General features: G+C 51.4%; 1 protein-coding gene across 4 annotated transcripts in view; it reads right to left on the reverse strand.

Moving 5' to 3' along the window:
• Positions 1-14,264, reverse strand: part of UBR4 (ubiquitin protein ligase E3 component n-recognin 4) — a 132,128-nt gene that overhangs the window by 40,062 nt on the left and 77,802 nt on the right. For all 4 annotated transcript variants that reach the window (XM_042997359.1, XM_042997357.1, XM_042997358.1 and 1 more), the window contains exons 61-74: positions 13,041-13,137; positions 12,274-12,381; positions 11,703-11,819; positions 10,589-10,798; positions 8,695-8,844; positions 7,251-7,478; positions 6,416-6,494; positions 5,659-5,904; positions 4,734-4,902; positions 4,136-4,280; positions 3,463-3,548; positions 2,674-2,761; positions 2,218-2,411; positions 330-569 (exon numbers count right to left, since the gene is read on the reverse strand). In XM_042997359.1, the coding sequence (XP_042853293.1) occupies positions 330-569; positions 2,218-2,411; positions 2,674-2,761; positions 3,463-3,548; positions 4,136-4,280; positions 4,734-4,902; positions 5,659-5,904; positions 6,416-6,494; positions 7,251-7,478; positions 8,695-8,844; positions 10,589-10,798; positions 11,703-11,819; positions 12,274-12,381; positions 13,041-13,137 (2,157 nt within the window). The remainder of the gene's footprint in view (positions 1-329; positions 570-2,217; positions 2,412-2,673; positions 2,762-3,462; positions 3,549-4,135; positions 4,281-4,733; positions 4,903-5,658; positions 5,905-6,415; positions 6,495-7,250; positions 7,479-8,694; positions 8,845-10,588; positions 10,799-11,702; positions 11,820-12,273; positions 12,382-13,040; positions 13,138-14,264) is intronic.

The raw sequence follows: 14,264 nt of genomic DNA on the forward strand, positions 1-14,264 counted from the left end.
GCAGGGGGTGGGGGGGCGACCGTGAGATGGACGGCGCCACCCGCGTACCCTGGAACCGTGCAGGGATGACTACAGCTGAGGGTGACTTACACAATCAGGTGACAAGAAAGGAAGACCTGCAACCAGACCCAGGGACCCCCGCTCCCCGCCTACCACAGGACAGGCGCGCGCACACCTACACGCGCACCGCTCTTCCATCCCTGGACTCCACACGCCACAGTCCCCTAATGATCACGAGGGCACCAGACACTGGAACCCTGCCCACACTGAGGCTCTTACAGGGAAATATAAGGAACGTACACGGCCCTGGCCCGGCAACACTCCCTCACCTGCATTTGTGACACTGGTAGACGTTCTCTCCACAGTTGCCGCAGACCCCCGGGTTGGCAGGGACCGAGGCGCTGCAGCGCGGGCACTGCAGGGTCTCTGTGGAGGCCTGGTAGTTTTCATAGAAGTCTGCAAACTCGATCATCAGGTTGGAGGCCACGATGGGCAAGGGCAGATCAATCTTCACCTCTGTCTGCCCGGGGGTCAGTTGAACCTTCTTGGCTTTGTGCCAGCGAGCCGGCCTACGAGAGACGGTGTCAGACAGAGGGGCAGGGGGCCTGAGAGCCGCCTGTTTACCCCTCAGAGATGGTCTGAGGAGACAAAGAGTAAGGCTGTCCCCATGTATTCTTCTAAGGCAGTGGTCACTCTAAGAAAAGGTGATCTGGAGAATAATAGCAACCAAATATAAAGAAAATCTTCCCACTGCTCTTTATAAAAAAGGATGTTAACACTCAAGTGCTTTAAGATGTTACACAGAATGACTTTTCAGATCCTAGAAAAACGAAGCACGCATCAGAGAGACTACTCTAAAATTACACCACACTAAAGCCTAAGATCCCAAGAGGTACCATGAACTATGTGCCATGTGCCAAGCAGAGGGGGAAAAAAAAAAAAGGCATGTAGTAATTTAGGGTAATCACATTAACTACAGGTAACATTTATTAAGCACTTCCAACGTGCTAGGCTCCATTCTCGGCAGTCTACATACACTAAACCAAACTACGCAACTGGTCCCACACCAGAAAGACAGACAGTAGAGCTGGGGTGCGAGCCCACGGTCTCATCGCGGGTTCTGAGCGCTTCACCGGCAGCTGCACGGACTCTATGCAACAGGAAATGAAACCCACCTCCTCCAGAAGGGGAGCGGGCCATCCGCATTAGCAGCTTTCACTTGCACGTGACCAATGTGAACTGCTCTCCAAAGGAAGAAAACTTCCTGTCGGCCAAGCTCCCCGTGGCCGTTTGCTGATGTGGTCCAGCCTAGCTTTGTTCTGCCCCTTAGAATAATACCAATACTTCCATTCCGTGCAGAACAGCCCTGCAAGTCTTCCTACTTAAGCAGCACCTCCCCATGTCCTCTGCCCAACAGGCACGCCAGAGATTTCAACAGATCTGTCTCTGTGGGTCAACACTGTAACCCACACCGGTGCCTTCTTTGGCCCACATATGACGTGCCCCGATTCAGACACCAGGACACATGAGCTAGAAAGACCAAACATAGGCAGATACAAAAGGAAGGTGTGGGGCGCCTGGGTGGCTCAGTCAGTTGAGCGTCCGACTTCGGCTCAGGTTATGATCTCACGGTTCGTGACTTTCAGCCCCGCATCGGGCTCTGTGCTGACAGCTCAGGGCCTGGAGCCTGCTTCAGATTCTGTGTCTCCCGCTCTCTGCCCCCTCCCTGCTCACACTCTGTCTCTCTCTCACAGATAAACAAAGATTTAGAAAAAAAAAAAAAAAAAAAGGAAGGTGCAACATATCAATATAAGGCCTGCGTACTAGAGAAACTTCTTAAGGAATACTGCCTCTCTGTGAGCAAGCAAACATCATCTTAATCCAAGAAACCACAAGTATTTCCCAGTATGGGTTTTAACCCCAGAACTGCCCTGATTAACACGGGTAGAAGCCTGCAGTCCCCTCACTCAGCTTGCTCTCTCAGAGGGCAGACTGCTCAATTGCTCCCTCAGACCCCAAGGGCTCCACCGGACGGGCCAAAGAACCTTTGTCGACATTAGGAAACGGTGTTTCAATTTGTCCCCAGCCCTGACTGAAGTGGAAAGAGAACATACCAGGCCTCTAGGGGATGTGCTGCTTCACCCTATTCCAGCAATCAAAAGCAACAGCTGGTGTTAAGCCTTACACGGCCCCTCCCCAAGATTGAAGAGCCCGTACTTGTTCTTCAACTCCACGATGGCCTGCACAGTCCGGTTGTTGTAATACAGGTTGACAGTCCGCACCATCTTTGTTCGTTTCAGATCCCCGATTTTCACCGTCACTTTGCTGATGGTGTGGCTGCCGATGAGCTTCACGACCTGCTGGGTGGTGGTGTACCGCGTGTCCACTTTGATGGAAGACAGCTTGATATACTAAACACAGGAGGACACAAAACAGTGTATCGGTTCAAGGCCACTGGCTCATCCTGCCTTCTTCAAAACTGATCACTGTAACCCACTCTTCGACCACGGATGACACTTCTATCTGAGATGGTAAGCGTGGCAGGTAAGCATTCATACCACTGGTGACCAACCGTCGGGAGAGGAACACCTATGTGGCAACAATCAATCTCTGAACGAGAAACCCACTGGCCCTGCAAGCCTCACCACTGCCCACGTTAAAGACGGCACTTACACAAAACGGCACCTCTGGATTATTACACACCAGGCAGGGATCGCTCTCCAGGTAATAGCCATCAAATTCCACTAAGCCAGACAAGGTGCTAAGGAAGAAACCAGTCTCAGCATAAGGAAATTTTCATTTTAGAAAGCACCGAGCTTCACAAAGAAGCCATGAACGCGCCACGGCGACATTCCCTAAGGCGAGCCCCACCCTAGTAAGAACACAGGGAAATGCAAGAAATCCCAACAGGACTTAGACGTCACAGGAAGGACATATCAACCAATCAGCCCTAGATGTTTCCTACTTCTGAGCCATCCTGAGGTCAGAGGAATCCTAAAAAGCTACATCAATATTTGACTCAAAGCAGAGTCACAATTAAATTGACCAAAAATCATTGAGTTGTATACTTTAAAATAGGTGAATTTCGTGGTATAGAAAGTATACCTCAATGAAGTTTAGAAGAAAAGAGAACAGTCGTTATTAAACTAGGGAAATAATAGCTGCTAGTTTAACTGATACTCTTTCAAAAGTTGTTTTAACCTAGCCATTTTCTGTACACTCATCTGATTTAGACTCAGACCCTCGAAGTAGGAAACATTCTCAAATTACTGCTTCCCAAAATCTAATCGAGCAGTTACATTTTGAGTGCCCTGGGTGTGCAAGGCTCCAGCTACGAGGAGGGATTCGAAGACCAACTAGACAGAGGCGTACTGATTCTTATGTAGGAGCTAACCAATGTGGAGACGGCAACTGGGCCTGATTGACGGAGCTTCAGTTAGGGAGAAGGCAGAACGGGCCCACCTGTAAATGTTGGAGTTGGGGTGGTTGGTAAGAATATGGTTTTGAGTCCGCAGAATCTCCACAGCCTTCTGGGAATATTCCTTTAACTGAAACAGAAGTTAATAAAAGACCAGAGTTAAAGGCCAAGGGAAAGTCTTCCTGGAAAAGACTTCTGTCTCCTGCTATCTAGTTGATACCGCCCAAGAAATACCAGGCTTTTCAGCCCCAGTGCAGAATCACACAAGGCTGGGCCTAATTCCTAGTCATTTAAAGGATTCTGTCTTCTCTACAAGTTTCCACAGACTTAGGGACAGTCACCTTTTCAGACCCTGTGGACAAAGACCGTTTTTATTCCCATGGAGAAGTCACGAAATGATTATCCGACTGCAGAGACACTTTTAGGGATGCCATCAGGGCAGCCAGGAAAACGAGGGGGATACCTTCTTTCCTAAAACAACTTTAAATAGGTTGCATTTTCCTCCCCACCTGATCTCCTTCTGCTGGCTAAGCCAAATTCAGCCTGTGCTTATTTGCTAGTATATGTTATCTTGTGGCATACGTGTTGGGAGTGCTTAACATAGATCTAAAGAGATTTTACAGGTGTGCCCCCCATGTGGGACGGTCAGAATGTTAACTCAAGGGAAAAAAGGTCAAACATGGCTAGATAGCCCCCTGACTATACATCAATTGTTACCTTCTTCTCCGTTTGTGGGGTTTTCAAGGAGAAATACCCTAGCAGGTCCACAAACTGGGCAGCCTTACGACCATAGGCTGGCAGTTCTGGCCATATGGACCACATCAGATCTAGCAGGAGCTCCTGTTGCGATTTGCTGGAGTTTCTGTAGATAAAGGACAGTTCGTATTACCAAGCAGCAGAAAACCCTGGAGTTCCTTTTTATTTATCAACAATGCCCCGGTACTGTTTCTGTAGCTGTATCTCCCTCCCCACAAGCAGGGGTTAAGTTCGAGCCATTCTGCTGTTCTTCTGACAGCAGATCCTAACAGGTGCATCTTCAGAAGGTGGCCTGAAGAGTCAAGCCTGGTCACTTTACAAACTCCAAAATATAGCCTTCTCAGAAAAAAACGCAAGCATCTCTTGCTTACGACATCAGTTTAATGGCTAAGAACGGCTAACCTCATGAAGACACCTGTAACAGTCAAGAGGATCCAGACCGATATAAATACCGAGACTGAAACCGTGAGCATGTAACGTGAAGCCAAGACAGAACCACATCGTCCACTCAGGTCCTGGACCCACGCAGACCCCGCCAAAACCTAGCCCCGGACCCCACCTGTAGATATGCAGCGTCAGACAGTGCGCCTGCCAGCGCACTGAGGAAGAATTGGACTCTAACAGGAAGCAACGCAGGAACTGAACCAAGGTCTCCTTATCTGCGAATTTGTTCAGCTGGTTCACCAGAGCCGTGCACAGCTGGTCCTCCTGGCTGCCTGAGCTCTCACCTGCAAGATCAGGGCGGGACTGAGGACTGGAGACCAGGAAACATGGTCTAGGGTCCTACAGCCAGTGACACCAGATGGAGAGGGAGGGGATTCTGTCCACGTATGAGAGTTTCAACTAAATGGTTTTAATTTGAGAACAACTTTCAGTTGTTCACTGGAGAACCAGAAGGCCAGCCCCAAATGAGACAGACGTGCAATAACGCCACCAGAAAGGCACAGGACAAAGGGCCGATGCAAGCCTGGCACCGAACAAACACGGCTACATCAGAGATCCGTTACCTAAAACATCTACCTGTATCATTAATTGGGAGAACGTAAACCACCTCCCCTGCTCCGCTGATCACCGGTCTCAGGCCTCCGAGAACCATGAAAAGCAGTGAAAACAGAAAGGCTTCTGCCTTTTCGATGGTAGGGAGTCCACTAAAACAGCTTCCATTTGTGGGGCATTTAACAGTTCACGAGGTGCATTTACGAGCATCATTTAACACTGACAACCTCTTCACACAGCAAGTGTGATTTATTATTTCATGGAAAAACAAACTTGGCTTACTAAAAACGTTCAGTGCCCTTTGGCCGTTCCTTGGTACGGAAGTCACAAGCTTAAGGTGTAAAGGAAAATAAAACCAAAACCAGACACTAGAGGGCATCTGAGTTTTAGGTCCCTAGCACATCCGGGTGAAAGCCCTTCCTGAAAGGAGCATCAACAATGTGCTCCAAGAGGAAGCAGAACACATCACCCTGGTCACAAACGCTTACCCTCTTTCTCCTTTTCCTTTTCTTCTTTCTTGCTCTTCTTCGTGGACGACTTGGACTGTGTCGTGGCTTGTCCAGAACTGGCAGCCACAGGCGCCGAGGAGGAGGAGGCAGTGGAGGAGCCCGCGGAGGCCGCCAGAGCGGCGAGGACTTTGCTGCCGCACAGGGCGCAGGACAGCAGCTGCAGCAGCACCGGAGACACCCCCTCGTCCACCAAGAAGCTGACTTGGAGGAGGAAGTACAGGACGGCTGTGGGCAGAGGAGACCGGGGCTCGGTTCTGAGACAATTACCGCGGACTTCCCCATCACGGGAGCCGTGTCTGCACCCAGCCAGGACCGGCCCCGTTCCCACCAGCTTGCTTTCCGAGGCTGCTCTGCCAGATGCCGCCCAGAACTCGTGCCCGCTGCAGAAATACCTCACAAATGTCCAAACAGCTACCTCGAGATCGACTCTCAGCCCCCACTTCTTCGAAGAAGACGACTCTCTAGACCCCACCGCCTCCTCTTTAGTTTTAGCTCTATAATCTGGAGGTCAGCTACTCCTACTCTGTGCCCCCAGAGCACCCCAAATTTTGTCTCTGACCCTGACCGCTCCTAAGTTTTGACTTTTCTTCTCAGCTAGGCAGAGTTCTAGCTACGTGTCTCGCTCACGGTTTCGTCTCCGGCATCCAGGCCAGTGCTTGGCACACAGTGGGCCTCGCTACCTAGTTCTCAAAGGGACGACGGAGTAACAGCAGCCCGAAGGAGCTGCACTGCTTACAGTCGTCTTTGATGCAGAACTTCTGCCAGTTGACGGTGCGCTGGGCAGCAATTTCCGCACAAGCTTTCAGGTGCTCCATCTGAAATGGAAACCAATCCGCGGAGGTGAGCAGCCCCGCCGGGCAGCCCGCACTTGAGGGGTCACCGCCCTGACTCCAGACTGCATACTGAGCACAGCCCCCTGTGCACGGCTGCTGACCCCGTGCCCCGGGTTCCCCAAGTGCACACGCCGCAGCTCTCGCGGAGCCTCCTCCGTGCCACACCCTCCACACAGACACCCTTTGTTTACAGGGACCCCGCAGGCCGCTCAGTAACACAGCAGGAGGGAGAGACACCGTGACAGTAAACTACGACCCAGGTTACTTTGCCCTTTCTTTCCCGCACTCCCACCTTTTCTTTTGCTAAAAGCACCCCAGGAAGGACACTAGCTCAGAAATACAGAACACCGAAGACGTCCTCTTCTAGGTGCTCCTATGCGATTATTCAATTTGCTCCCCAAAGTCCAAAGCGCTTTCAGACAGTAACACATCGCGTCTTTAGTGCTGAAGGACAGAACTCAGAGGTGTGCAAATTTCTGGTGGAGCCAGCGACGCTGGTCATGACTGGTCACGCCACGACTCGTGACATCAGGCGGGAGTGGGAACGGTGGTGGGGAAATCTCAGACCCTGACGCCAACTGCACCGGATGTACAGCACCGCGGATTCGCCCTGAGCTCAACTGCGGCCTTAACGTCCTCTAACTGCTCAAAAGCCCCGTTCTGCTCCATCCTGCCGCCTCGCCGGCCGAGCCGCATCACCCGCCCTGTCTGCCCCACCGTGCCCCCTCACCCTCATACCAGGCTGATGAGCGTGTCGTACTGCAGGGCGGAGCCTGAGCTGGCTGTAACCACGCTTGCCCGGAGGAATATCCCCTGTTCCTCCAGCAGCTTCTTGATCCCACGCACATGGGAGTCCAGGGTGTGCAGATCCCGGAGCTGGCGGTACTTCTCCTTCGATCCGCAGATGAAGAGCAAAAGTTTGCGGACTTGGCGACGCACAAACGGAGTCTGCTGGATCATCAGGTACTTGAGGGGAAAAGCAACACAAAAAGTCAATGACTCAGGAACTGTGACAGCAGTGACACCCCAGGTGGTCGTGAACCGTCATTAAAAATTGGTAAGAAACACAAGCTAAGCTATTTCCTCACGGCCAAGCCGGCCTCCAGTTAACCGCGGTATTCCTTACAGAAACCAGAAGAAAGGCAGGCATGGAAAGACAGACGTCAGAGAGGGGAAAACAGCCATATCCCCACTCCCCTACTGGAACCCTTTGGAATCTCCAGGGAAGCTGGCCCCCACTCCGGCCCACCCAGAGTGAAATGATCAAGAAAACATATTCAGAATCTGTCTTTCTGGTCAAAGAGGTGGGGAAACCTGAAATGGTCATCTGGGGTTTGCTAACAGGTCACTCTTCCCAGAGTTAATCTCAAGCTTGCTGTGATGATGGCTAATCTTCAACTACCAAATCTCGGCGGTCCCAGACCTGCCCCACCACACACCGCCCTGCAATGGCCGGTCCAGAAGCACACTAACCACACTGCCTCTCTGCCAGCTGGCTCCCCCTCCGGTCCCGCCAACAGCGAACAAAAAGGCACGACAGAGGGCAAGAGGAAAAAGCACCGGCTCCTTCCTGTCTGCCTGCTATCCTGGCAACAGCCCTTCACGCTGGCAGCCTCCGTCATTTCTTCAGTATCCAAGGACAAACCAACTACAGTTGGTTCTGATCATCAGCTTCTTTGTATACTTCCAGGATCGACCGCACCGCGGCCCCTCAGAGTTCCCAGGGCACCGGAAGCAGCACCCCCACCTCGGGCCCACCCAGCTGACTCCTCTTCACATGCCGGTTTCTGGTGGCTGCTTCCTGTAGTCACTGTCTCTGGCTTCCCTTTTTTTCTTTTCTGGTTTTCCAATGGTGGTTCAAGCAATCCCCTATGTTAAAATCTCTCCGTAACTTAACTACTATATTCTCTATTTACCAGAATTCAAATTTTTAAACTTGTCTGTTCCTACCATACGCAGAAAGAGTTAAACGTATGGACTTAAAATCTAGAGCCACGGCTTGCTTTGACAGCCATCTTCCACAGCTTCACCACACGGGACATCCGGGGCAAGATCAACACAGTGTGAGCGGCGCTGCTGGGGGCAACGCCTCCTGGGAGCGAGGACAGAAGGGGGCCATAAAGGCTGTCACAGCCAGTATGTCCTCTCCTGGAATGGCACGCTGCCTGGGGCCTTCACTTACCTCTGAGAGAAAGTAAAACCAAGAATGATCAAAGACAGGAGGGGGGATTCGAGAGTTGGCATCGGCGATCTTCTTGATTTGGTAAGGAAGCCGCAAGACCATCTCTGTTAAAAGCTGAGTGTAGGCCTCAAACACATCAGCAGCATGACCCTGGAAGGAGAACACCTGTGTAAGAACCCGTGACGGGCGGTTTTCCATGACCACAACTAGGAAAAAGGCTGGCTTGCTGCTCGTTAGGTATAGCTTATGTTGGAATTAGCAAATGGCACCTTTCAAATGGGAACCATTGCTGTCTGACAGTTGAGTTTGAAACCCAGCAAGACCCCAGGCTCCTGGGGGCAACCTTGTTACATGCAAAGGTTGCATGTACATCTGGACACAGATCTCGCTTGTCTTGAAAGTTCTAACATTTCACTCTGTGGGTTTTGATGCTGATTGGCTGTGCTCTGCTTGACACAAAAACTCAACTTCTAAAGGGAAAAAATGGAAAAAAACAGTGGTGAGGAAGGATTCCTGACTTCCTACGAGAGATGCACTCCATTCCCTAGATCCATAACCTTCTGCTATAACAAAAGACATTTCAGTAAAGCAAGGCAGCCAGATCACTAAACACACATCCCCTGGAGGCAGGGCAACTGAGGGCTGTGGGGATGGCGGAAGCGGCAGATACCCTGCGGGCTGTGTGTTTCTCTGGGCAGAGCCTGCAGGAGTCTGGGCCCAACGTGTCTCGTGTATTCGATCGCCAGTTACTCATCGGTCCTTTGCCAAGCACAGGAGGTGCAAATAAGGGGAAGACTCCACATGTGTGTACAGGGTGCTCTGGGGACCCGGGGAAAGGCCATCTCCATCCGACCTGGTAGCAGGGAAGTGTGTGTCGGGGAGGTTGTTCCCAGGATCCAGCGCGTGAGAGCCAGGTCTTGAATAAGGACTAGGAATTAGCTTAGAGGGAAAGGAAGCGACGCAAAGGGAAAGAAGTTCAGAAAGACAGCAGGTAGGAAAGTGGCGTGCCACATCTGGGGAAAGGCACAGGTCAGGGGGGCCACGTGCCAGGATGCATAGTGACGCAGCTGAAGAGTTAGGTAGATAGTTGGGTTCTCGGAGAACTTTTTGGCCTAAAAGTTATGGAAGACCAGCAAAGGGTTAAAGAGAAGGACACAATGAGGTTCACATTTTATGCCTATCCTATCCCTGAACTATTCAAAGCAGTTCGGCATGTGCAGCAGGGAGCACAGCGGGTGCCGACCGCAGAAGGCCACTGCCCAGATGCAGACGGACAGCAGTGGTCAAGATGATGAACACAGAATGGGCACCAGTGTGCACTTGGCGCCGGGCTTTACTGTGTCACGCCACTCAGCGCTCACGACAACCCACACAGCTGACCCTACGCGGAGTGTCATTTCCCCGCGTGCAAACTGAGGCTCATTAAGGCCAGACGGAACCTGCCCGACCTTCGGGGCTGGGAAGTGGGAATGCTGGTTCCCAAACTCACCTGACCAGAAAGCCCATCTTCTAAACAAGCCCGCTGAAGGGGCTCTGACAACCGCAGGGGGAGTCTGACATACACAGCAGGACACGGTCACTACCAACATTGCCCTGTGCCTTCTCACCTTTTTCTAAGGAGCTTCATGTGCAAGGACGCATCTGTCTGATTTCACTCAGTTCCCCGGCTTTACAAAGGGCAGGAGTCTGCACCCCAGTAGATCAGGAGGAGGAGTGGTCGTTCACTAAATCATGCCGAGAGTAACCCCCCCCCCCCCCCCCCGCCGCCCCACACCCTCTCCGAGGAACACAGGCTGCCTCCAGCAGGCTCCCTGCCCTGGCTCCTTGGGCCCTACTCACAGACAGCAGAGAGGAGGAGGGCAGGAGCCGCTCTACATCCAGGGAGAGGCCTCACCTTCACGTACTGGCGGAGGAAGAACGGGCTCATGTCAGGTGGGGATGACGTCGTGTGTGGCTTCAGCAGCTGGCTGGTAGCCACGGGCTCCTCGTCGTTCTGCTGGCTCTTCCAATAGTCCAGCAGGGATCTGAGCACGTGTAGGCAGTAGTCCACAGCACCGGAGCTCAGCAGGGCCGCTGCCGTGGCACTGGAGATGAGGGAAGAGGACTGGGGAAAAGAGAGAAGAGGTCAGGGCGGCTCGTGAAGCAGCTGGAGGCAGCGGGGAGGAAACGACGGTGACGTTCTCAGAGCGGCAGTCCAGGGACTGAGCTCATCTCGGGCCAGAGGTCCCCCGACTAACTCAAACACCCCCCAGCTCTTCCCAACAACAGCAGGTTCCCAGCTCTACTCCCCCCACACCCCTGCCAGAGGCCAAGGGGGCACGGGCTAGGTAACCTCTCTACCGGGAAGGGGGGGTTTCCTTCTTCCCTGGGCAACGAGAAAAGCGGCCCATTTCAAGGGGAGGGAAAACTTTCCACCGTGAGCACCGGATAGCACCCCCACCCTCCCAGTAGGGGCTCTCTCTACAGAACCAGCTTCTAAAGGAGATGGGGTAAGTAATCACATGAATAAAAAAGCAGGGGAAAAGCCACTGTAAATAAAACCATTAGGAGAGCCTTGCAAATCCCAGCAAACCCCACAGCTCATAAGCTCATTAAGACTGGATGCAGTTCAGCCTCCATTTCCACCTTCTCTGCTTTGTGTTAATCTCCTTTCCACCACGCACACGCTGCTTTCTCTCTGCTTTATTACCATACCTCATAGCAACATACAGTAGGGGAATCCTCTTAGCCACCCTGCGCCGTGCAGAATAGCCCCCTCCTTTCAATAATGGAACTTCCAAACCCTGTAACCGCTCCACTTGGAAGGACTGTTGGCAAAGATCAGGACTTGGAAGGTATTCTGAACAAGGTGGAAGCTCTGCTCTTGAAGAGGTGACAGCTTAGAATCTGTCTCCTCTAGAATGACAACAGACAACGGCCTTATTCTAACTAACTGTGCCCTCAGCCCCAGCATCAACCCGACAATCCTCTTTCCTTTCCACACACCCATATGCTCAAAGCGACAGTACCTCGCATATGGAAGACTTGGATCCAGATTTGGTCCGGGACATGAAGACGCTCAGGAGTCTCATTACCACTAGATGGACTTCATTCAGGGCGCTGCGCTCATTCTTCCTGGACACGTCCTGCAGGCAGAAGCAGAGCCCAGAAGCCCCCGTTTACCTTAAGCCCGAAGCCTCCTCTCAACAAGACTCCTTCCAGCCTACGTGTTCTTCACATGGAGTCACAGTCAAAACAAGCTCCGATTATCGGTGGACCACACCTGGATCAGCTAGAGCCTGCTACGCTTAAGAGCCCACGTTCAGATACAAGTAACTAATTTCTTGTTTTCAGCTTGGGGAACTACAAAAGGTCTGTGGGGGCAGAGACTTGGTCTGTTCCTCATTTACGTCCGGACCTAACAGGAGGCCTGGGCCAACGCAGGCCTACTGCTTTTGTTGAATGACCGGAACCGGAGCCCTCCTGTTCAGGTGGTGCCCCCCCGGAAATGAAGTGAAGGCTCCTCTAAGGGAAGGATGGCAGGCTGGAAGGACCTCAGCCCGTGCCTGTTCCTGACACAGTGGGACTCTCCAATCTTACCTTTTTGTCCATGCCCAGTTCAGCAATTAGCTGGGAGAGCAGGTTGTCCAGGGCTCCCTTGTCTTTCTCGTCTTCTCCATCCAGATCTGTAGTGAGCATCAGAATGACCTGGAAGTCAACAGAGAGGTAAAACGTGAGGACCGGTACCCTGGAGGACGACTCTAACACAAGGTGTTTCGGAAGAAACCCCGATCCTCCTGACGCCCCTGTCAGTCACAACTATGATCCACGAAAAGGTCCTAAATCTCGAGGTATCCGAAGGTGAAGTGTCCAGAGTTGGAAGAGTCGAATTTTGGTATACGCCACACGTGGCATCACAGAAGGCGTTTTGCAAACAGTCTGCAAAACAAATCAACTAAACTACGTTATAATCAACCAAAGTGGCTTGACAGGGGGCAGTGTGCCGTGCCCAAAGTAAAGAGCTCTCTGCCTAAGACGAAGGCAGTTAGTGCGAGAACAGCTAGCAGACCACATTCCAACACTGTGTTAATACAGACTCACATACACCGAGCATCTGCGGAGCAGACATCTGCTCCCAGCTCTGTCGGTAACTAGCTGGAGGACTTGCAGACATCTTTTTAAATTCTCCGACCCCTGGCCTTTTCACCTATAGAATTTAGGGCTAAAACTTGCAGTTCAAAGCTGCATTCCATTATTCTATGACCTAACACCAAACAAGGCCTTACAGAGCCTCTAGGAGAGACACGTGAACACGCCGAAGGATGGTCCGACCACAACGTGACAGACCCGGGTGAACTGAGGGATACCTGCATGTACGGGATGGCCCGGACGCCTCCAACATTTCGTAACTGGGGCAAGGTCTGCAGTAGTCTCTCCAACAGCATCAGACGGACCATGTGCAGCCTAAAAGGCCAAGGAAAATACATGAAATGTGAGCTAGTTCACAACCACTAACCGGCCGAATATAGTTCTTTCCTCCTGCCACCAAGGTAAACAAGGAGCCTACTGCTTCGGAATGATCCTAGCATCGGCAAAATGTTCAGAGATGCCTGTTTGGTACACCAGCAACACAGGGGAAATCTCGCTCCGTTAAAAGGAACAAACTATTCCAAAATACAACTGATGGCCCTGAAAACCTGCTGCAGGAGAAGTTGCAAATATGTCTCAAGCAATCGGGCCCTAGTTGTTCTCAGTAGCAAAATCACACCTTCAGTATGGTGCACTCTATGGCTTTTTCCAACACATGGCCCCATTCTGCCTCCAGGCATTATCTTCTGGGATTCCTCCACCTGCAAAGTCTGCATCATCCAGTTGCACAGTGATCCAGGCCTTTCTTTTCCTTGCTTCTCAAGTCCTCAGGAAGGCCCAGCACCGCTTTACCTTCTCCACTCCCCCATCATTTTTCCTAGCGTAAAATCCAATTTCAACACCGCCCTTTCCACTGGACCCATGAGCTCTCCCACACATTCAGTTAGGCACTAACTAGCCTTCTTCATCTGCATACACGGCTGGGCTTCCCTATCATATGCGTACCTCTGGGTCTCTTGTGAATATGCTATTTCAAGACACGACCAAAATGAAAATTAATTTATTAGCATCTTATTAGACAGGCCGGTCGGCAGTCTCATCTAACACACAATCTTACACCGATTAAGAGTGCATCTGCTGAGTTAATGGATTCGCTCTCACAATACGTAAACTGATCTTGCTTCATTTTACTTTACAGACTGTGTATAACAAGCCGTATGCCTACATACACATAAAAAAGTGATTTTCAGGTATTAACATACCCCAAGAGATATCCAGAATATTTTCAAAGTAGTAAAAGTTTGAACCTAAGTATGGGGTCTTACTTGAATGATAAATGACCATGATTCCAAAAATAACTCAAAGGAATGAGCTAACAGTCCTTCAGAATACAGTTACACCTAAAACCTCACTTATGCATCCGAGAACAAAGCAAGCTGTGTGGGGAGCACAAATGAGTAAGAACTGCTCAGGAATGTACAAGACACAGCAAAGAAAGTAAG

The sequence above is a fragment of the Panthera tigris genome, chromosome C1, assembly GCF_018350195.1.
Source record: "Panthera tigris isolate Pti1 chromosome C1, P.tigris_Pti1_mat1.1, whole genome shotgun sequence".
Classification (NCBI taxonomy): Eukaryota; Metazoa; Chordata; class Mammalia; order Carnivora; family Felidae; genus Panthera; species Panthera tigris.